This window comes from Schistocerca cancellata, chromosome 5, assembly GCF_023864275.1.
Source record: "Schistocerca cancellata isolate TAMUIC-IGC-003103 chromosome 5, iqSchCanc2.1, whole genome shotgun sequence".
NCBI lineage: Eukaryota > Metazoa > Arthropoda > Insecta > Orthoptera > Acrididae > Schistocerca > Schistocerca cancellata.
In genome coordinates this window covers 483,473,123-483,497,469 of record NC_064630.1, presented here as the reverse complement: position 1 = coordinate 483,497,469, position 24,347 = coordinate 483,473,123, and the positions used below count along the sequence as shown (strand labels likewise).

The 24,347-nt window shown below is 37.2% G+C and overlaps 1 protein-coding gene across 7 annotated transcripts in view; it reads left to right on the top strand.

Annotated features, from left to right (window-relative positions):
* LOC126189025 (nuclear receptor coactivator 3-like) overlaps positions 1 to 24,347 on the top strand; it is a 299,208-nt gene that overhangs the window by 209,269 nt on the left and 65,592 nt on the right. For all 7 annotated transcript variants that reach the window (XM_049930852.1, XM_049930856.1, XM_049930851.1 and 4 more), the window contains exons 2-8: positions 4,074 to 4,184; positions 11,571 to 11,721; positions 15,466 to 15,582; positions 17,208 to 17,388; positions 19,578 to 19,708; positions 20,174 to 20,404; positions 20,655 to 20,878. In XM_049930852.1, coding sequence (XP_049786809.1) covers positions 4,074 to 4,184; positions 11,571 to 11,721; positions 15,466 to 15,582; positions 17,208 to 17,388; positions 19,578 to 19,708; positions 20,174 to 20,404; positions 20,655 to 20,878 — 1,146 coding nt within the window. The remainder of the gene's footprint in view (positions 1 to 4,073; positions 4,185 to 11,570; positions 11,722 to 15,465; positions 15,583 to 17,207; positions 17,389 to 19,577; positions 19,709 to 20,173; positions 20,405 to 20,654; positions 20,879 to 24,347) is intronic.

The window sequence follows — 24,347 nt, the reverse complement described above, 5'->3', positions numbered from 1 at the left end:
ACCCGATGCCGATGCGCGGCGTACTCTTCTGAGATGACGCCAGACGAGTTGCCGGGCATCGTGTCCCGAGCCGACGGCCGACTCACCGCCAGCTGTGGGGCTAGCAGAGTTGTGGGAGCGGCACGAGTGTGGACCGGTGACACAGGTGTGTGGGCGGCCCGCGTGGGCGCGTCGGCTCGCGGCACAATGGGCAGCGAACGAACGACCTGCCCCACGGCGCGGCGCCGCCCTGCCCAGGCGGGACGCTATCGATCGGAGGCTGCGGGCGCAGCGTCGCCGTCGCGACGCCTGCCGGCGCTTGCTGTGCCGACTCTGCCCCTCCCCCCGCCTGTGCCCGTCGTTCCCCAAACGAAGATACTTTCGTTCATTAATCGAGACGCGTATAGGAACACTTCATTCGGTTCCCGTCAACCTGTCGGAGGACTGGCGCTCACGTTTTTCGATAACTGGCGGCTTAAAAAGCGGTGACACGGTGTGATGCGAAAAAGTAGGGCAAGTCGCGTGGCTTTCCACTTGTATTTTCTGGATTTGCCCTCAAGGCTCTTAACAAGTAAATTGAGATGGTGATACGCGTTTATTACAAAACTCCATATTTATTAAACTTCCTGGCAAATTAAAACTGTGTGCCCGACCGAGACTCGAACTCGGGACCTTTGCCTTTCGCGGGCAAGTGCTCTACCATCTGAGCTACCGAAGCACGACTCGCGCCCGGTCCTCACAGCTTTACTTCTGCCAGTATCTCGTCTCCTACCTTCCAAACTTTACCGGGCGTGAGTCGTGCTTCGGTAGCTCAGATGGTAGAGCACTTGCCCGCGAAAGGCAAAAGTCCCGAGTTCGAGTCTCGGCCGGGCACACAGTTTTAATCTGCCAGGAAGTTTCATATCAGCGCACACTCCGCTGCAAAGTGAATATATCATTCTCCATATTTATTGATAAAAACATATTACAAACGTGCTATAAATCGCAAAATGCTCACAGAAAGTTTTAGCTATATTATTATAAATCTTCCAGGTGTCCTTCACCAGCAGCACGAACAACACCTAAATCAGAGCTAAATTTGTCATAAACTTTACACAATGTATCTGATTTTACACAAGTTGTGGCGGCTGTTATTCTGTTCTTCGATTCTTCTAGAAGGCGAGATAACACTATCCTTCACATATCTCCACAAAAAAATTTCGCGCGGTCACGTCTGGCGATCTCGGAGGTAAAGAAGTCGCTGCAGCGTCTCGGTATCCCCTGCGCCCTATCCAGCGTTATGGTAGAGGGTCATTGAGAGACTGATGTATGTTGTTGTTGTCAGTCTGCTGGGGCTCCATCTTGTTGGAAAATGAAGTCATTGGAGTTGCCCTGAAGTTGTGGAAAAAGCCAGTTTTGCAGCTCACCCCAGTCACTTTGTTTTCCTCCAAAAACAAGGAACCATACACTGTTTTTTAATGAAACATAGCACGTTCAATTTTGGTGAGTTCCTTACGTGCTCAATAATACCATGAGGGTTCTGGAGTCTCCGTATGCGAACGTTACTGCTAACATGAAATGTTGCTTCATCACTGAAAATTAACTGTGGTAAAAATGTAAAAAGATGTTGTTCATGCTGCTGCTGCTGGTGGTGGACACACAGACCATTTATAATAGCATAGCTAAAACTTCAAGATTTTGTGAGTGTTTTGCGATCGACCCAATGTTTGTAGTATGTTTTTGTCAACAAGTATGGTGTTTTGAAATCAGGTAATGCTTTCTGAAACACCCTGTACGTTGACACTGAATTGGGCAGTTCAAAATAAGTCCTTACCAGCGTGCAGTGCTTTCAGTGTGTCACATTTCTGGTGCCTGTGTTTCGGACACACATCAGTCCGTGATTTTCTTTTTTAGGTGATAATGAGGTATATGTGACAACAGAGTAAGATTTTGTGTGACATGAGGCTGCCTCTGCCAGTTACGATTTGAGAGTATGCTATGTGAAAGCTTGAATACCTCTATGAAAGGTTGAATACTATTTTTATAACCAGTCTCTTAGTGTAATTTTTCCCATTCAACTTTTTAATCATTACAGTATGAGAAATTGTACCAACTGTACTATTTTTAGATTCATGTGGCTACTTATGATTATCCTAAGGAATCCTAGTGAGAGTGATTGAAAGTGAAACAGATTTTATCAAAGATTTTGCATTTTAAATATAATTTCTAAATGTGAACCACATTCATCACATAAACTTTTTACAATGGCAGTTAACTCGTATCATCGGAATACACAGTCATTATTAATCATGAACATTATGATCATAATGATTACACTTAATAAGACAAAGATACTAAGTGCTGCACACATATGTATTGTACATACCATTTTTGTTTTGTTTAGCATTTATCCGCCCAACAGCGTCATCTCAAATAGAAGATGCTGATTGTTTGATTAATAGGCAACACGTATCGATTCCGCACATTGTTTCCGTGATTGTGCGCTGTTCTTGTTATGTCAAAGCTGGTCACATTTAATTCAAAGAATTTTAATACTTGATTATAACTCTGTATGTTGCATGTCGCGTAAATGTGTTGAAACTATACTCATTATATCCAAGAGTCGTGAATAATAAACAAAATCACCTTCCTCCATCTCCCAAGGCTTGGGTACTTTTTAATATGTAATTGAGATAACTTTTCGAATGCTCTTTTTGTATCTAAAAGACACATGCAGAACAGGTATGAAGAAAATATGTGCTTCTTAATGTCGCATTGATACGATTCAGATGTTACGGTATGGCGGATGAGAATGGGAAACCAACTGCCTGCAATAATCCACGTGGCCATGTTCTCTCATAGGTGATACACAAGTTTTAATTTGTCTGAAAGAAAGGAAGGTTAGAGTTGAACCTTTTGTTGACATTAAAACCAATTAGTAATAACATTACTTCGGGTGGAGAATAATGCGAGAAAATATAGACTGTAGCATTGTCGAAGGAAAGAGTCCAGCGCTAACCTTAAGTGATTTTTGTTGGCTTAGACGTTACTCTACAGTAATTCGCGCAGACACATTTTGTGCAGCAGATGGTTTAAACCTCAACAAAAAGGTGGTGATGGAAGCACTGGAAATCAGAAAGAAAAATACTAAGGAAAGTTTTGGGAGTAGTTAAAGAGCAAACACAGCACAGAAGAAATTGTAGTAGAGAAGTTTCTACACACACTGAAAAAAATAGTGTTGTGGTTAGGTAAAGAAGAATAGCTTTATGTGGTTACATCCAAGTCTCACAAAAAGACTGTTCACTTACTTCGGTAAATTAACTCTCCACTGGCTGCGCATTGCAATATTCTGAGACGCTGACTGCAAATGATGGGGCAGTGAAAATAAGCCAGGAATAGTGGAGGATTAAAAATATACTATACATGGTCCAAACAAGAACTGAAAGGGACATGAATGAACTCCCAATTATACGACAAGATATTGAGTAAGGATTGCCACTCAGAAAGAAACTGCAAGTATCCACAGGGTTTCATGACAAAACTAGAAGACTGGAATCACTTGCACAGGAGAAAGAAGAGAGAAACCTCAAGGAGTGATGAGAGAAATGTGGAAGAAAAGAAAGAATGAACAGTTGAAATAACCGTACTCCATAATGGCTCATATGTAAAAGAAGAGAGAAGTGTGGAAGAAAAAAAGAACAAACAGTTGAAATAACAGTACTCCAATGTGGCTCATACGTAAAAGAAGAAGGATAGTACGAATAAGTGGAATTTAAGAAATGTCAGTCTTCTTAATATCAAGCCATTTTCTCACAACAGTTTTGCCATATACAAGTCTCTACATCTAACAGAAACGAGCACAGGCAGTCAGTAGTTTATGCTATCTAACTATTTTTTCAGGTTGTTTTATGGACGTGTCATAGTAGTGGTTTGAAAATGATGCTAAAATACCACTGCCCCTATCTCGGTATAGTCATTGCTCTGATAACTGCAAAATCTATTTTTCTGTGGCTGGATGCACAGTAGCTACAAATCGTGACCTGCTAATGTCTACCTCACCTGTTCGGTTTCGTAGAGAGCAAGTAACTGAGGGAAGGCTCTTTGTTGTGTTTCAGGCTTGGCCCATGTGACCTCCAGGACCCTGTGTGGGTCAAGATGAGCGCTGCCGTCACTGGAGGCGCCAGTAAGAAACGCAAGAAAACTGACACCAAGTCCAGCGCCCAGGTGTAAGTATCGTTGCAGCCACTGTTACGCAATGGCATGTCATCCCAATCGCGGACCATTTACCTACACTACACTTAATTTTCCGATGAGTTGTATCTTCTTTATGCTAAAATGAGGTGTATATGGTTTTAATATTAAAAAAAAAACCAGTAAACGAAAGAAAACGGAAAAATGAAAAGAAATATTAGCTACTATTTAGCACAACTTTTTACTGTCTTGCTCACTTGCAAAAAATACCGGTACGACTTCACTACTACGGCTGTGACTGCTGATTCCCTTATTTTCAGCAATTATTTAGAGATCTCCTTAGGCCTTATGTCTTTCACTGTTCTTTGTTGTTCTGAAGTTCCTGTTTCTGTAGTCAGCAACTATGTATTTGCCACCTACCCGCTTATAGTTATTGATTGTAAGATTCCACATTTTCTGCCCATAATTCTGTGACTAATTTTGTTCACTTTATGACTTTTGATGTGTTGTAGCTCTGCTCTTTAATGTACTTCCACTTTTGTTGTAGGAATGTTAAATTGATTCAGGGAGTTACCGTGTGCAACAACTAGACTGCTTGGGGTTTCAGTTGGTTTACGTAGGATGTTTCAAATTCATTTGTTTAGTGCCAATTTTTCTTCCATTCTGATTTTGACTTATGTTAGTTTGTCCATAATATCTAAAGTGTTCTACATAACTTTTGCATCTGAAAAGAAATATTTTATAAAATTTTGTTATATATCATGGAAGTTAAAACAAAATGTGGGTATGGAATTCACTGTTCAGAAGCACTAATTAGACTGCTTACAATAACTATGACCTGAAAATGCGGCTCACACATGCAAAAGTAACCATTCTGGTTTTTAGTGATTGCCATCTTCGAAATTTTGATAATTTTATATTGCAGGTAGTGTATGAATTAATATTTAGACTTACCCCAACATTTTTCAATTTGGCCAGATATCAGATGCTCTATCTAAGAGGTATTATCACATAGCATAGAAGTTACTCTTGGAACTGTGTAACTAAAAAGCCACCTCTGTGTAAAATTTCCTGCAGTTCTATGACATGGAGCAAACTTTCTGAAATGTGCTTCATTACAGATAATATAAGCTTCAGATAAAATATAATTTAAATCATTTTATTATAATGACAAGTTACTTCGCCAAAAATAAAATGACCTGAAGAGTCATTGGCACTGAAAACCAGTTCATATTCTGAAAATGAGCTAAGCTTCACAAATGTTGGTACCTATAGACACTAGGATAAGGAAAAATTAAGCACTGTGTATTTAAAGAATATGTGCATTTGTCATTTCTCATTGTGTTAGCAAACTTAAAGCCAGCACTAGGTTCATATTCTGAAGCTGCAGAGTTCAGATTCACACCCAGCTGTCCTGATACAGGTTTCATGGTTATCCGAAATAACTTTAGGTGATTTCAAGGATTATTTCTCCAATAATCTTCAGATTTATTTCTCCCAGCCTTGTTCTCTCTGAACTAGTTACACATTTCTGGACTCCTTGATAGCCTTGGGATATTAAACACTTCACAACAAGTTAACAATGTTAGTGTCATTCTAAACAGATCAAGCGAAGTGCAGTATTAGATACATGTTTGTCATTGGATATTTTTATGTAATGATTGCTCAGTAATTTAACTCAAAACTCAGTCAGATTTGCAAGTTACATTAGTATTGCTGCAATCTCCACCTCAATGTGGTTATTGTGTTTGGTATGAAAGATGGACATCAGTTATATGGAAGGATGCATAATCATAGTAAACTTAAACACACACACACACACACACACACACACACACACACACACACATACACACACGTGAAAATTTGTGGTGTTAAAATTCTGTACCACACTGCAATTTTAACTTGGATTTATGGATATTTAACATGTGTAGAGATAGTACAATTTATATCTGAGGATTCTCCCTGCTGCTTTTTCCCTTAAGAAAAAGGTAGACAGACACAGTTGTAACTTGTGATTGCAATGTACGCTTGTTTAAGTAGTAGAAAAAAATTTCCACTTGTCTGTTCCTCTTTTGCAAGGCTCATATCAGCAGTCTACTGTTTAACTTGAGGCAACTGAAGCAGAAAAAAATAATCTACCCATTAATCACTTCAACAGTGAAGGGTGGGGGAAGATGGACCATTTGACACCATACTGTAACAAGAAGATTGTATTGCATTGCATCATGTTTATACTCATCATGTTATTTTTTTTTTTTTTTTTTTTTTTTTTTTGTAATAGTTGTGATGTGACACCAGCAAACAGTGGCTATGTTTTATGTAAGAAAAGAGGGAGTAAAAATAGAGTGGGCTGTTAATTAGGAAAAATATGCTTCGAATGAAAGTGTCACTGGTGTGATGTAATTTCCCTGGACCTTTCTCTGTCACTTCAGTATTGTGGTAAAGTCTTTTTTAAATGCAAGTCACATGTTTTTCTCTTTGTCAAATGTTAGGAAATATTTTCTCATTCATGGCTTCACAGTTGACAACACATACACTAGCACAAAATAAAGTATACTCATCTACACACATGTGGTAATTAGTCACCTGATTTATGATAACAGATGGAGATGACCAAAGAACGAAGACATGTTCTTAACAGTGTCTTAATCATTGGACATTTTATGATGGTATTTCTTGTACAGGTGACTGATCCTGCAGATTGTTACAGAGGAGTTTTATAGTTTAGTGTCTGTCCCTATTCATGTGAAACAAAGTTTCTTGATTTAACAATGAAAATAATAAATTTTTGACAATATAACATAATCGGATAGATAAAAATATACTCACCAGGCAATGGCAGGAAAATGGACACATAAAAGAAGGTTATACTTCCAAGCTTTTGGAGCCAGTGGATTGTTCTGCTGGCAGAAGGGTTGAAGGGGAAGGAAGAGGGGTGAAGGAAAAAGACTGGAGAGGTTTAGGAAAAGAGATAAATTTTGGAAAAGGCACCCAGAACCTTGGATCAGGTGAGATTTACCAAATGTGATGAGAGGGAAAGTCTGGTACATTGTGAATTCACAATGCACCAAGATTTGCGGTTAAGATGTATTTTCATTTCGGAAACCGAACTGTAGTAGGACACACTTTCCACTGCTATTCAACTACTGAATCTCAGATTATATTTAAGATGTTAACAACCAACCATTTTGCGTCGCTGCTGCAATCCCCCTGCCCCTGTATTTAATCAGTTATCTGTATCATGTATTGTTGATTAACAGTTGACTATAAATGTTTCAGTGTCTGGATATAATAGTAATTACTTATTGTCGGTTGCGTAATGAAGGCTGACGATATCTGAGAGGGTTGGACATAATGAGGTGTGCTCCATTACTAAGCTGAAAAGTTCATAGGTGGTTCAATGCCCTGCTATTTTACTAGACATAAATTGTTGAATCACAGTAATAGTCCTCACAGAGTGGCACACTGAAGGCTATGAATGTACTCTATGATACATTGTTGATATGTTCTTTTCTATTTTTCTTTCTGTAGTCTAAAGGGCTTGTCTGTGGAAAAAGACTGTTGGTGGCTTCATATTTCTTTGCATTTTATTTATGAGGTATACTAACTGTATCTAAACCTATGACCCCTACTCTTCAAATTGTAACCATAGTGAAACTGCTTAATGGTCACATAAATTATTTGCAAAGTTTGCACCACATTTAAGACAGGAAAATACAGTTTCAGGATCATCGGTTACTGGATTATTTTCAGCATGTACTTGTTTTGTTTGTTGTGGTCTTCAGTCCAAAGACTGGTTTGATGCAGCTCTCCAAGCTGCTCTATCCTGCTCTATCCTGTGCAAGCCTCTTCATCCCTGAAGTAAATCTACATCCTTCTGAATCTACTTAGTGTACTCATCGCTTGGTCTCCCTCTACAATTTTTACCCTCCACGTTTCCTTCCAATACTAAATTGGTGATCCTGTGGTGCCTCAGAAAGTGATGTACCAATCAATCCCTTCTTCTAGCCAGGTTGCACCACAAATTCCTCTTCTCCCCATTCCTGTTCAATACCTCCTCATTAGTTACGTGATCTACCATCTTATCTTCAGCATTCTTCTGTAGCACCACATTTCAAAAGCTTATTTTCTCTTCTTGTCTAAACTATTTATCATCCATGTTTCATTTTCATATATGGCTACACTCCATAGAAATTGTTGTATCCTGTCTACTCGTCAAACATGAGGTGCCTAGGCAACCTGCTTCTCGGATCGCTTGACAACAAGTCAAGCAGATTGTATTAATAAGTTTTTATTACAATAAGATAAATAACAATACTTCACTTTGAGAAGTGCAGATGTATCACATGCAAAGGGTGACATGCAAATAAGTCTCTTCCGTGTATACAATGCTATGGCCAGGCGGCACAACGCTTATGTCCTCTTTGTGCAGAGGGCGCTATCATCGTGTTGTTGTCCTGGAGAGGGGTACGTCAGCATGCAGTTGACTGATGTTTCACAGCCTTCTCTTCTCTAACGTTCCCGCCAGCGTGCTGGTGCTTGTCTTTACATCAGAACAGAAATACTATCAGAAAAGACTTCCTGACACTTAAATCTATACTCAGTGTTAACAAATTTCTCTTCTTCAGAAACACTTTTCTTGCCAATGCCAGTCTACATTTTACATTCTCTCTACTTCAACCATCATCAGTTATTTTGCTGCCCAAATAGCAAAACTCCTCTACTACTTTTAAATGTCTCATTCCTAATAAAATTCCTTCAGCATCACCTGATTTAATTCGACTACATTTCATTATCCTCATTTTGCATTTGTTGGTGTTCGTCTTATATCCTCCTTTCAAGACACTTTCCATTCCATTCAACTGTTCCTCCAAGTCCTTTGCTGTCTCTGACAGAATTATATCATCATTGGCAAACCTCAAAGTTTTTATTTCTTCTCCTTGAATTTTAATTCCTACTCCAAATTTTTCTTTTGTTTCCTTTACTGCTTGCTCAGTCTACAGATTGAATAGCATTGGGGATGGGCTACAACCCTATCTCACTCCCTTCTCAACCACTGCTTTCCTTTCGTGCCTCTCTTGTAACTGCCATCTGGTTTCTGTACAAATTGTAAATAACCTTATACTCCCTGCACTTTACCCCTGCCTCCTTCAGAATTTGAAAGAGAGTATTCCAGTCAACATTGCCAGAGCTTTCTCTAAGTCTACAAATGCTAGAAATGTAGGTTTGCCTTTCCTTAACTTATCTTATATGAGAAGTCATATGGTTAGTACTGCCTTGCGTGTTCCTACATTTCTATGGAATCCAAACTGATGTTTCTCGAGGTCGGTTCTAACAGTTTTTCCATTCGTCTGTAAAGAATTTGTTTTAATATTTTGCAGCCGTGACTTATTAAACTGATAGTTTGGTATTTTCACACCTGACGGCAGCTACTTGCTGTGGGATTGGAATTGTTATATAGAGTTTTGGCGGGGCAGGCTCTCCCAAGGCTATCAGTAGTTCTAATGGAATGTTGTCTACTCCCGGAGCCTTGTTTCAACTTTGATCTTTTCAGTGCTCTGTCAAATTAATCACGAAATTTCATATCTCCCATCTCATCATCTGCATCGTTTTCCAGTTCCGTAATATTCCACTGAAGTACATCGCCCTTGTGTAGACCTCTGTATACTCCTTCCACTTTCTGCTTTCCCTTCTTTACTTAGAAGTGGGTTTCCATCTGAGCTCTTGATATTCATACAAGTGGTTCGCTTTTCTCCAAAGGTCTCTTTAATTTTCCTGTAGATGGCATTTATCGTACCTGTTGTGTTATATGCTTGTGCATCTTTACATTTGTCCTCTACCCATCCCTGTTTAGCCGTTTTGCATTTCCTGCTGATCTCATTTTTGCGATGTTTGTATTCCTTTGTTTATTGCATTTTTATATTTTCTCCTTTCATCGATTAAAGTCGATATCTCTTGTGTTACCCAAGGATTTCCAGTAGTCCTCATCTTTTCGCCTACTGTATCTTCTGCTGTCTTCACCGTTTCGTCTCTTACAGTTACCCATTCTTCTTCTACTGTATTCCTTTCCCTAATGCTCCCTCTGAAACTCTCTACAAGATCTGGTTATTTCAGTTTTCCAGGTTCCATCTCCGTAAATTTCTACCTTTTCGCAGTTCCCTCAGTTTTAATCTACAGTTCACAACCAATAAATTGTGGTCAGATTCCACAACTATCCCTGGAAATGTCTTACAATTTAAAACATGGCTCCTAAATCTCTGTCATACCATTATATAATCAATCCGAAGCCTTCTGACATTCCAGCTCTCTTCCACATATACAACCTTCTTTCATGGTTCTTGAATGAAGTGTTACAAATGATTAAATTATGCTCTGTGCAAAGTTCTACCAGGCAGCTTTCTCTTTAGAATGAAATTTTCACTCTGCAGCGGAGTGTGTGCTGATATGAAACTTCCTGGCAGATTAAAACTGTGTGCCTGACCGAGACTCGAACTCGGGACCTTTGCCTTTTGTGGGCAAGTGCTCTACCATCTGAGCTACCGAAGCACGACTCACGTCCGGTACTCACAGCTTTACTTCTGCCAGTATCTCGTCTCCTACCTTCCAAACTTTACAGAAGCTCTCCTGCGAAACTTGCAGAACTGGCACTCCTGAAAGAAAGGATGTTGCGGAGACATGGCTTAGCCACAGCCTGGGGGATGTTTCCAGAATGAAATTTTCACTCTGCAGCGGAGTGTGCGCTGATATGAAACTTCTGATATGAAAGTTCTGCAAGTTTCGCAGGAGAGCTTCTGTAAAGTTTGGAAGGTAGGAGACGAGATACTGGCAGAAGTAAAGCTGTGAGTTCCGGACGTGAGTCGTGCTTCGGTAGCTCAGATGGTAGAGCACTTGCCTGCGAAAGTCAAAGGTCCCGAGTTCGAGTCTCGGTCGGGCACACAGCTTTCTCTTTCATTCCTTTCCCCCAGTCCGTATTCACCTGTTACTTTTCCTTCTCTTCCTTTTTCTACTGTCAAATTCCAGTCCCCCATGGCTATTAAATTTTGTGTCCCTTAACTATCTGAATAACTTCTTTTATCTCGTCATACATTTCTTCAATCTCTTCATCATCTGCTGGGTTAGTTGAAATATAAACTTGTATTACAGTGGTAGGTGTGGGGTTCTTGTCTATCTTGGCTACAATAATGTGTTCACTATGCTGTTCATTGTAGCTTACCCATATCCCTATTTTTTTTATTCATTACCAAACATATTTCTGCCTTATCCCTTTGTCATTTTGTATTTATAACCCTGTAATCATCTGACCAGAAGTCCTCTACAGTTTCAAACTTCAACCTCGAGACATGGGTAATTTGAGTCTGGAGTCTAATGTATTAACACTTGAGGGATCACACTTCTCATAATTTCACATTTGATTGCAGTACGAAGTGCCTTAATGAGAAGAGACGACGTGATCAAGAGAACACATTCTATGAAGAGCTGGCTGAGCTGATTGCTGCCAGCTTTGCTGACATGAACTCACTCTCTGTGAAACCGGACAAGTGCGCCATCCTCCAGGAAACTGTAACCCAGGCAAGTATATTTGCTTGTTCAGGCTACACTATATGACTTGAGTAGTGTTGATTATTTAGGGCAGATGTTTTAATCTCATATACAAATCTAGCTTCACGACATTCCTTCAAACCTTGAAAGTCATTTGACAATGTTCCTCTCTGTCCAGCTGCAATCTAATGAGAAATTTCAAGCATTTTACTTATTAAACTCAATGTTTGAGGCCTTTTTAAGTAGACATGAAACAATTTAGTCAGTAATAGTATGAGTAAATCAGAAGAAAGAAATTATTTTGTGTACACATTCATATTACGGTTATGGTATTGAACACTTACAGAAATGATCAGTTGCCCTTAGTTGACTATCTGATTCAGCTAGTGACTCACAGTCAACCAAATAATTTTCAGTGATTTAATTTAAATAGATAATAATTTCAATTTGAAATTGAAGTGGTTCTTCGACCATTGAATGTGACAGCTGTACTGAGCATCTATACAAGAAATATCGAAATTATATAGTTTTTAACAACTAGTGTGTACAGATATCCTTATGATTAAAAAGAGGAAGTCTCTGATCATATAAACAGGTGAAGCATTTCTGTTAATAATGAGTCTACATTTTCCAAGAAATCTGTGATAGCTTAAAATAGCTTGGATACTCAAAAACTCCTATTGATTGAAGATCACAGAAAACTGTCAGTTAAAATGTAAAGTAAATCTGGCCAGCTAGCCTTTCTCAAATCTTCCAGAACTATCTCCTAACCCACTGAAAACTGAATAATTATTTATATGTGTGTTTGTTCCTCAAAACTGTTACGATGCTTGCTGTAACCTCCAGAAAAAACCTATGTTGCACACATGATTTCTGTACGTTCAAACAATTGCATGATACACTTTATTTTTCTGAAATTTCTGAGAAAGGGATGAAAAGAGCAACTGAATAGGACACATTTGCATGTTTCTCAGTTTTGATTAACATTTTTTTATGGATTGAAGTATCAAAATTGTAACGGAGCTCTTGATGTCTCTCTTATCGGATCATGTTTTTCAAAAGACTATAAATAATTTAACAGACCTTGAGAATTTCCAGAACTTCAAAATAGGCAATTTTTCTTGTATTTTCTGACACATTTTTTTCTTATGTTTTGGAATTCAATTTTATAAAGCAAACCTGTTAAAAAGTGGAGTTTTTACACCATTTTTGTATGGCAGTATCCTTTTTTCTCTTAAAGTATTACCATTTACCTTTTCTGCTTTTATTGTTTATCAGCCTAAATAACCTTTATCAAGTTTTAATACTTATGACAGTCATCTGGAGGCTCTGTTTTAAAATGGCTGAGCGTATTAGTGCTGTAACTGACCACTGAATTCAAATTTGCAACTCTTTTTCGGTTTATGTTGCCTTTGCTTTATGACATTTTATTATTGCATTATAATGTCCTGTATCATTCAGATTAACGATTCATGGCATCAAAATTAAAGAGAAATTATATTATGTGAATATGATCCTATTCCATTCATAGACCTTTGGGACCTACATTTTTTGCTGGACGTATTATCCACATTACTGTCATACAATAGCCCAGAGATAGGTAGCCGTTGAATTCCCCCATGTGCTTGAATAATCTACTGTTAAAACAGTATTGTATTTTTTACTTTGCTTGATATCCACTTATATTGGTTGACAATCAAACTCCACACTAATCTTAGTCATATTTATTGAGGAATTTTGATGAGGACTGGGTCCACAGTCTTATTGCAATTATTGAATGAAGACATTTTGTATATGGCTGTTAAAAATATTTATTGTGATTGCAGTTTTGGCATGTAGTCATTGTTAACCATTGTGGGATGTTAAAACCCATCCATGGATTGACTTTATTCAATAATTCATGGAAGAATATGAAATGATGATATTTGGAGCACATCTTTAACTTCTGTGCAGCAAAGATTTAGCATTGCCTGTATGTTGTAATAATTATATTTGTCTTGACAGTTATTTGTAATGTAGGAGGTAGATAAAGCAGTGTTATCCTTACTTTTCAATTCCACATTTGTATTGTGTGCTATATTGAAATGTGTCAACACTCGTGTTACGTAACTGCTTAATTTCTCAAGTGCTTTTTCTACTTTCTGTTTAATATTTCCCTAGTTTTCTTTTTTGTGCAATGGAATGTTGGTAGGGTTTCTTTTGTGTATTACTTAAATGTTTTTCATTGTTTATACACTTAGATTCGCTCAGTGTTGCTGACATGTTTCGTCACCTGTTGAAAGTATCTCGTTCATGTTAATTATGCTGTTGGGCAATTTTAGTCTTTCTTTTTTTCAGTCTTTCTTTAAATAAAGGGAGTCTTTTGCACTTAGTCGTTTCAGCCTCAGTTATAGAGCCAGGTCTTCTTTTTCATCCTTAGCATCTGTGGTTTCCACTTTGTTTTGGACTTCATATTTCTACATATTTACACTGACTACGTACTTCTTACATCATCAGTCACATTTGTATGTACCAGGAGTCTACTACTTCAGTTCTATTATGCTGAAATCACCTTGCAATTTTAAATAGGCATTTGTCATATTAAATCAATTAATATCATCTCTCTGTCCCTTTTGTAAGTCATAATACCCATGTGACATCTGTATAGAGCAGTTTCTTTCCTTCTGCAGAATACAAATTTTGAGTGGATGAAGAAGTAGAGTTCAATATATAAAGATGTCCTCCTTGTATTGCTTTGGTGTGGCAGTAGTTGTGTTCCTTGATTTTACCCTTGTTCTCATATGTTGCCTACAGAGTGGTAATGAACTCTAATGGCAAACTTTGAAAAATTACTGAGAAAGGTTACTACTGCAGTGGATTGGAGAAGCAGCTTTGTGGAATAGTGCCAAATTTGAATATTTCATTTTACAAAGTTTTTTAAGGGGAAAGAAACAGGAGGCACTCCTTTTTGACTGATGGTTGTATTTCTTCGTCCAACATAACGAGTCTCAGACTCAGATCCTTTACACTTAAGGCTCCCTCCCAACCTTGTAGATTCATAGGATTTGTTTGTGGAAGCCAGAAAAAGACAACATAATGGCAGAAGCAACATATATGGAATTCTGAACTCTCCCCGTACTATATAGGACCATTTAGTAAATTAAGCGTTTGTTCAAAATAATATAATATTTCTATATGTTGAATATATGAGTATTTCTATATGTTTCTATATGACAGGAAAACCCATTGTGAAAATGGTGCATTGCAGTGTTATTGTAGCTCATTAATGTAAACAATAATGACTGGTAGTTTAATTAGCAATGATACAAAACACAGTGCTCATATTTAGCAGTCTTGTTCACCAGTTATGATTCGGGCAAACTACATATTTCTGGGAGCTTATGGATGAGACTGTATTCACATAGACAAAAATTTACTATTTCTGCTCAAGTTTTGTGGCATTACTCAGTATATACTTCATCTATTTCTATGTGAATGATGTTATAGCTGTCAGAATATGAGTAATGAGCAGTGAATAGATTTGCATTTCATATCATAAACAATCTAGCATTGTGCCAGAGGCATCAAATATCTTAACACGTCAGTGTCAAATTACAAAATAAGTAACCTGTGAAAAACTTGGATTCTTCAGATCAAACCACACCCTTTTCCAGACCTTGGTAGTTCATTTCTAGAAATTACGTGCAAACTGAGTTTGTTGGGTGATAATACAAACATGTTCTTATTCTATCTAGTGTATTGTTTACCTAATGGTATTTCTTTCCGTTTTGACAGATACGCCGAATTAAGGAACAGGAGGGTGCGAGCAGTGATGCCATTCAGCAGGGTGAAGTTTCATCATCAAAGCCTACTATTCTAGCTAATGAAGTACTTGGTCCACTACTGCTGCAGGTAATGTTTCTGATTTGAATTTACATCATGCCTATGTAGAACATAAAAACAGAAAAATGGTCACTGTTCGTAGAAGTAAGCATAAAATATATTTGGAGTTCTGTAAAATTAAATAAATAAGTGTGTGTGTGTGTGTGCGTGTGTGTGTGTGTGTGTGGGCGTGCGCACGCTTGTACGTGTGCTTGTGTGTTTTTCATTTTGTATTATATTTATTTATGGTGTGTCCAGATATTGAGCTACTGTTTGCAAAATATATAAGCAAAGTCTTAAATAAGAATTACATTAGAACACTGTTACCTGTTATGTGCGTTTATATTTTCATGGCAACAAACTCTGGTGAAATGGAATCGTGCAGGATCAATTTAACATTACTGGTGCCACCTTCAATCTATTGTCTATGGTTCATTATTGAAAAATTTGAAAACAAATTGTTATATAAAAACACCAGTTCTTGTGTTCTTAGTTTACTTCCTATTGAATAAATCTGGAGAAACACTGGACTTGAGGCAGCAAGTAAGTCAGACATTTCTTGGACTGTGTTCCAAATGAGGGGGGGGGGGGGGGGGGAGGTAACGGTGAAACTTAGCCAGATGAACATAATTTAGGGAGACCTTTATGTGTAAATGTTACCCACAGAAATGAAGCAAGTACACAAACTGTTTATTTTGTATGCAGGGAGTGATAGATCTTAGAAACAAAGGCAACAGAAAAAAGTTTAGGAAATTTTTCAAACAATTGGGTGTGTCAACACGTGTGGTAATGTAGAACTTATTTTTCAAATATGAATTCTTCATTCACCAGTGCACAATAGAGGAAACTGGAACTTAAAAGTTGTGATTATGAACTGTACTCTTTAATTAGATTGTGCCAGACCTACTTAATCATTGCAGACATATACAAGTGCCTATGTGATACAAAATCTCATTCATTTCTTGAAAATATGAGTTTTTTAAAGAATAGATTTGATCATCTTATGCTACTTACATATGTAGGCACAAATTTGAATTTTTACAATGACTTATGAGACATTACATAGTATGTGCAAGATTTTCAATAAAAATTTTAATATCACCACACCAAAGAAAAAAATTTTCAAGTTGTTTATTTCATCTTCTGTTCTGGTTTTGTACCCATTGACCAGTGCCTCCCTGTTATTACATTGATATATACTTTTTGTGCACCATTAAATATTAGCTACCATTTTCAGCTGAGTTATTAACACTCGTTTTAACTCTTCGACTTGAAATAGTAATCAGTTGAACTCAGTAACTTCCATACAACATTCAGTGATGGCTACTTGGATTACATTGAGTAATTCTTGTAATCAGGCTATTTTGTAGCTGACAGTTTTAGTTCACAATGGCTTTCAAAAACTTTGAATGCTGCAGTTGGTGGAAGTTTTTCTGTTTTCTCATTTACCTGATGTTACAAGATCTAAGCAATATGTGGATAAAGTTGTCACTATGTATTATGTAAAATTGTTTTCTGTATGAAACATATGTTCATACTGTATGTATTTGCCACTTTATGATATTTTTCACATTATGATATTTATCACATTACATTTCTGCTCTTCTTCTATAGTGCCCATGTGATGTGCTTAAACATTCATGGTTTTGTTACAGGCTCTTGATGGATTTTTATTTGTTGTGAACAAAGACTGCCATGTGGAGTACGTCTCGGAGAATGTGGAGCAGTTTATTAAGTACACCAAGGAAGATATTCTTGGGAAAAGTATTTATAATTTCATGCATGTGGGAGACACAACACGTTTCAGTTCCATACTTTTGCCAATTACTTCCACAGGTTAGTATGATGTCTTACTTGGTTGTACTTTTTCATTGTGAAACCTTGAAATCTGTTGTTACAGTTTATCTGGCTTTGTCATTTTGTTATAGAGTACTTTACTGTTATTAATGCTAATGACAAGTAGTGTCATGGGAGCTTCTGAGTATAAATCAATGTTTCAGAAATATTAATGCTCAAATAGGCATCTGTATTATTAGAAAAAGAACTGGAAAAATGTGTAATGTGATACAATTCACCAAAATTAAAATGTAATAACCTGTTGTAATTAAATCAAACATTTTCCATGAACTATAAACACATAAGAGTATCACGTGAAGCAAATACAAAAGTTTTGTCTAAAGAACTGTAATTCATATTTATAATATGTCTCTGTACCATGTTTTTTTTTTTTGCCCAAAGTTTGGCCTCTGGTAATTTGCACGAGTGGAGGAAGATGTAAGGTTATATTCCTCTCTGGTTTGTAGAAGATATAGAATTAGCATGAATCATCAGGTATTAGTATATACAAAATGTTGAGTTACTTCAGGGACCAGACCCTCATTGGAACCATTGTATATGTTTTGGTGTTAAACATACACTGTCCATGATGTAGCTTTCACAAAAAAAGGTTAATCATGTTAAAAATGGTCATGTGTTGCATATAGCACTCCCTTGATTATGTATACCACAAAAACAGTTCATTATTGTAACTGTGATGAGAGGCGTTATCAGTAATTTGCTTCAGTGATATGCAGACTATATTGTTGATGGACATCTAAAAGCTGCAGATATACACACAAACAAAAAGGAGTGAATGCAAATTTTGTAGCCAGAAAATTGTAGGTGAAACATGCATTAGTGACTCAAAACTTATGACCACTGCTGACTACTAGACAGGATGCCTCACAGTTATGTTGCAAGCATATGACACAATATGGAAAGTGTGAAAGTAGAGCAAAGATAAAAGGCAACTCAATGGGGAAATCCTCTGGTACAGGCCACTTTGACAAATGTCAGAATGTTATGGCCAAGTGCCTGTGAACAAGCATATTGGAAATGGTGTAGCTGGTCACCTGTTCACATGCTATTGCTGTAAGTGTCTGCAGCAAGTGGTTGAAGGATGGTGAAAACACGAGTAGGTGACTAGGTCTAGGACATGCGTGCCTCATCACAGAATGTGGGGGTCAGAGGCTTGACCACTCCGTGAAGCAGGATAGGCAGATCTGATGGCAGAGTACAGTCCTGATGCAGGTACAAGTGTTTCAGAGCACATTGTTCAGTGCACATTATTATAGAACAGAGTTCTGCAGCAGAGGAAATCCCTACATGCTCCCATGTTGATCTAATGACATCATAAATTCTGGTTGCAGTGGGAACAGAATCTTTGAGATTGGGCTGTTGATCAGTGAAAACGTCTCACCAGGTTGGATGAGTCACGTTTCTTAGTTGTGTCTAGGTACACTATCATCTCAGTTTCACATACACAGGCCGTTGAACGTAGTGTTACGCTATGATGACACTCACTTGGATTCAAGGAGATGTATATTAGTAACCCAAAGTGTCGTAGCAACTGTGGACTGCCTAAAAATTTGAGCCCCGCCCCATGTCCCTTGATGCTTGATGTCTTCCCTGACAACAATGTTATCATGTCACAGAATTATTGAACTAGAATTCTGCTACACTGAAGTCACATTGATGTCTTGGCCTGATCTAAACCTGATGAAACACTTCTGGGATGCCTTCAAATTACTGCTTTTTAATTTACTGGGATTGTTTGAACTGTTTGTAGACATCTGGTACCACATAACTCTTGAAGACATCCAAGGGATTTTTGAATTCATGCCACCCAGAACCATTGCTGTGTTGCATTCCAAAGATGGATCAACACACTAAAGCAAATGTTTACTGTTTCGGCTGATCAGTGTATGGTTATCATCCTTAGTGTTAGTTAAAGTTGCTTAATATCTCTCACAAGGAAGCTGTGTAAAGTCCTCCAAACTACTGCAAATGCCATGTTATATGGAAATTATGCCTTTTTCTCCAGTGTGTACTTATATTTTTATGCAAAATGTACCTTAATGAATGCTTTTATTTAGGTACAAAATCAGAGATGAAGGTCACATTAGATTTATTACTTGTTTAAGAATCTCACAATCATGTCTTTAACTTGGTGACATTATATAAACTTTTTTTTCCATTTGTTTTAGCTTGGTCTGGTGAACATCAACCTCACAGGAACCGTACAATTAACTGCCGCTTGTTAATCAAGCCCCCAGATGATGCTGATGAAACTATGGAAGAGAAACAACAGCGTATAAGCAAGTATGAGTATATGCAGGTATGCATCTCGTAGACTCTTACTGAAATAGAGCATCAAAAATGTGTCACTGTTGTTAGCTGTGACAGATTAAAACTCCATGTTTTATTTATAGCCACATAGAGTGCGGTTGATTATTTATTGTATGTGGATATCCTCAGTTTTTATTCAACCATCCTTTACTTGTATTTTTCAAAGCTATATTCATGATACCTAATTTTGTGCACATAAATTTTACAACAGAGCATATTTCTCTTATCAGCCATTATTTACGATAACATTTATTGTAATGCTTATCCATAGTAAAATACAATAGTTTTATTGAAAATGGAAGTGAAATACGAATATTACCAGTGTTTGTGGTAGTAGCTGTTATGATGAATAATTGCTGCAATTGTAAAGTCAGTTTCTTAGAGTGAGATAATAAGAAATCAATTTTGCCCACCCTTATTGATTTGCTTTAACGTTTGCATTTTGATATTGCAGATCTCATCTACTTTGCTTCCGTACCCAAGTGATCGTTCTGAGAGTGGTGACCTGAGTGAGTCAATCGATAGTAGCCCCTGTCTCATGTGTGTTGCTCGTCGTATACCACAAAATGAAAAATCTCTCCCCAACGCAGTTGAACAGTTCAGCATGAAGCTTGATGTGCATGGCAAAATAGTAGGAGTTGACACAACAAATATTTCACCTAGTTACTCGCAGTTTTTAAACAAGGTGAGGTACTAACAATAAGACCAGCAAATTTTTTTGTGTTCTGTGCCTTATGCCTTATGACAAGGAGGAACCTAAACAGTGAAACCATAACAGATATTCCCATTCTAGTTCTCAAAGTTTATAATTTTTGTGGAATTAAAGAGATTTTCTGTTTATTTTTCCAGTTTGTCAATGATTTGGATTTTATACAAATTTATGTGAGTATGAAACTGAATTTACTGTGTGTGTGTGTGTGTTTGTATGCCTCTAGGATCTGGCAGGCCGTGTCATACAGGATCTTTGCCATCAGCAAGACTTGCAGAAGCTGACAAGTCATTTAAGGGAGGCTGTGCAAACTGGTCACAATACAAGTAAAATATACAGACTACGTGTGAAGACTCCTGATAAGTACATTCAAGTCCAGACAAAATCAAGGCTATTTCAGAACCCTAATGACCAGGAGGATTTCATCATGGCAACACACTCTATTATTGGGTGAGAAATAACATGATGATTTCCTTTTTGCTCTTCTATTCATCAATTTTTAAATAAATACATTTATAATTTTGTCTTTTTATTCTCTCTCTCTCTCTCTCTCTCTCTCTCTCTCTCTCTCTACCTCTACCTCTACCTCTACCTCTACTTGCTTCTTCCCCTGTGCTCATTTTGTGCCACTTTCATGAAAAGCCATGTGAATGGGTGTAAACACGATAAAGTTATTTATTAGAATTTTAAAGGAAAACACTGTATTTCGTTCCATGTAGTATTTTTGTTTTTTTTGTTACAATTACTGTACCCATTTTTGTATACCAGAAGTGATGTTCTCAGTTATTTGTTTATTGGACTTTGGTTCCTGGCTGAGATGATTACATCAACTATATTTGTCTTAAATTTGAAGTTATAATTGCTCATGCCTTTGAAGATAGACAGTTGTAGGAAACAAATATTGACCATAGTGTTGGGACTAACAAAATCATAATGCTGTCGATATATTATCCTTTAAATATTTTGATGTTGAAGCCGGTAACAATTGTTCATGAAAACTGTTATAATCTTCTTATGTGAATTCATTCCTTGTGTGTTTGTGCTGTGAACTGATTTTCCTGTATGTCTAGGTCTTGATTTTAGATTCTTACTAGAAACTATTCAGGCCATTGTTTCATCTTAAGGAACGTGAAAATAAAGGCTGGAAGCAGAGGCAGTGTCAGTAAATCTGGATTAAGTTTGCACTGGGGTAGGGGAATAATTTTTTATTTATTTATTTATTTATTTATTTTTTGAAATTTCCTGGGATATTAAATCCATGTGCCAGACTAGGACTCGAACACAGAACCTTTGTCATTTGTTGGACAATACTCTGTCGACTGAGCTTTCCAGGCATGACTTACAACCTGCTCTTACATCTTTTATTCTGCTAGTATCCCTCTCCTACCTTTGTCATGCAGAAAATTTGTTTTTTTGTTTGTTTGTTGGAGGGCCCTTCTACTACTTAATAAGTTAGTTGAGTGTTGACTTGAAAAAAGAGACTCTGCCATAAGCAGTGTTTTTAATGACAGAATACTGACGTAACTTTGATTGTACTGAAAGTTAAATGACATCAATATTTATTTTGTGTAGTGCAATATGTGAATAATGTTTATTACAACATATTAGTTTCCTTTTTATGTTTGTATGTTTCTAGTGGAGACAGCTCTTTGGTTCCCACTCAGTAAGAATAAAATTCTACTGCCTTTTCTAATTATGTTCAGCATAAAAATATATACAGATTAACCAGAATATATGCCCGTAATGACAGATACTCAGATCACAGATAAAGTGAAAAGTACTTCTTTCATACATACATTCATTTTTCTTCCCTTTTGTAGAATAATCTACTCAATCTGAATATTTCATGCTGGTGGTGATGGCGGGGATTTCAGTTAGGTTGCATGCATTGTTATAGATCTTATCTTTCTTTATTGTATGAAACTGATATTTTGTTTTTTGGTGTTGGAGAGCTGGCCACACTTTTTTTTCTGCTTTCTGTGTGCTCCTTTACATTGCTTATGTTATGCTTGCTGTTATACTGTTTTGTTTAATTAATTCTTGCTTCATTAGTAATTTATTTTTTTCCTGCTTTACCCTTGTTTCCTACAGTCACTGCAGTTTGTGCCAGAACACTGGAATGTTTGTTTGGAAACTGTTTGTTACAATTGTTTTTGGTTACAGTAAAATCATAAAACGGTATTCCCTAGTTGTGTCATTACATTTTTGGAACTGAAAATTTCTGACACTTCTTCGTAGTTCTAAAGGTAAAATCTTTGCTGTAAACAATACTCAGTTTTCACTCTAATGTGATGATATGCAATATTGGAGATAATATGGATTTTTTTTTTTGGGGGGGGGGGGGGGGGGGCGGCTGACACTTAGATAGAAAAGGAACACCAATACAAAGGGTGCTCAGTGCTTCCTTTGTATTGTGTCTGTGTACAGTCCTCTGAAGGCCACTCTTGGGAGGAGCATCACCGATACTCTTTATTTTTTCATAAACACACACACTGTAGCACTTGTCCGTAGAATTTGTGTGCCATTGCTCAATGCGTGTTGGTACCATACTATTCGCTTTATTACAGTCAAGTCTCTCCTTAGTATCTGAATGTTCCAAGGATGCTTGCAGAGGGGACTTCGTATTTCCTTTAGATGTCTCGAAACAGGAATTGAATGTGTATGATTTTTCCTAAACAAATCATATTGTATAATGAATATGCAGGACATATTAAGTACAACACACCTCACTGAAATAGAGTCAATTTGCTATTTGCAACAGGTGAAAGTATGAGGCTTCACTTCTTGTATCGAAGAGAAGAAGACAGATTGACACTGCATGTGGCACAAAATGCGAGACACTATCAAATTAAAGAACTAGTATAATGTTTAAATGTTTTATGTAATAAAACTTAAAAATTACATCACAAGTGCTGGCATTGTCCACATTCGTTTTATATGCAAAATACAGCATGAGAAACAAACTGCACATTTAACAATGCTGTAGTTCCAACTGTGTTACAGGATTGTTTTTAATTGCAAATGCTGACAACAGATGAAGCAAGCATATGGTTTGTATGAAGTCTTCAGTTTTCTGCTGGTCAAAAATTATGGAGTAAAGAGGCAAACAAAATGTTCACAAATAAGACCTTCATGATTGTATTCTTTAACCTTACATTAACAGTAGCATATGCATCTGTCAAAATATGAAAGTGGTTTGAGCTCTTAGTTCAGCTGAAAGCAAGTCCCCTTTAAATCATGGGCAAGTACTTACATCACAGTTTGCAAGATCTTTCTTTTCTGCTTGTTTAAAGTGATGAATTACAGGGTCATATTGTTAACAGATAAAATAATTTTTCTTGTCTTGAGATGGCTCGGAAAATTACATTCCCCAAGCAACAAACGTCAGTCAGCTTTGCACGGTTATGTCACTTCAAGTATCTGTCCCAGTTCATTGAATCCATTGGATGCAAGTGAGAGTAACTTATTATGCACTATTGTGTGCACATTCCTTTGTGTATGTCAGTCTGTTGTCTATGGCGTGTTTAATAATCTACAGTAACTTGTTGACCCCCTTGGTTGTGCCTAAACAATAGTATGTAATATGTTGCAATGTTACTTGCATCCAGTTAATTCAATGAATTTTTGTAGATGAAAAGATGTGACTTAAGCATTCATGGCTTATAAATGTAGATGGGTTTACAAGAGACTATTCCACATCTAGTATGTATCTTTGTAAGTGAGCTGCATGGCTGTAATTTCAGCCTGTATTTTCGGGTCCTGCCTTATGAAAAGGTCTTCTATGCCTCGGTAACCATTTTAAGTACAAGTCTGCTCAGTATGTGATATAGTTGCACTTTGTGCACTTGATAAATGCTAATAGTGTCTAAGACAATTTCATGCACCTTAGCTAAAGTCAGGAATGTGTAAAATAGGTCTG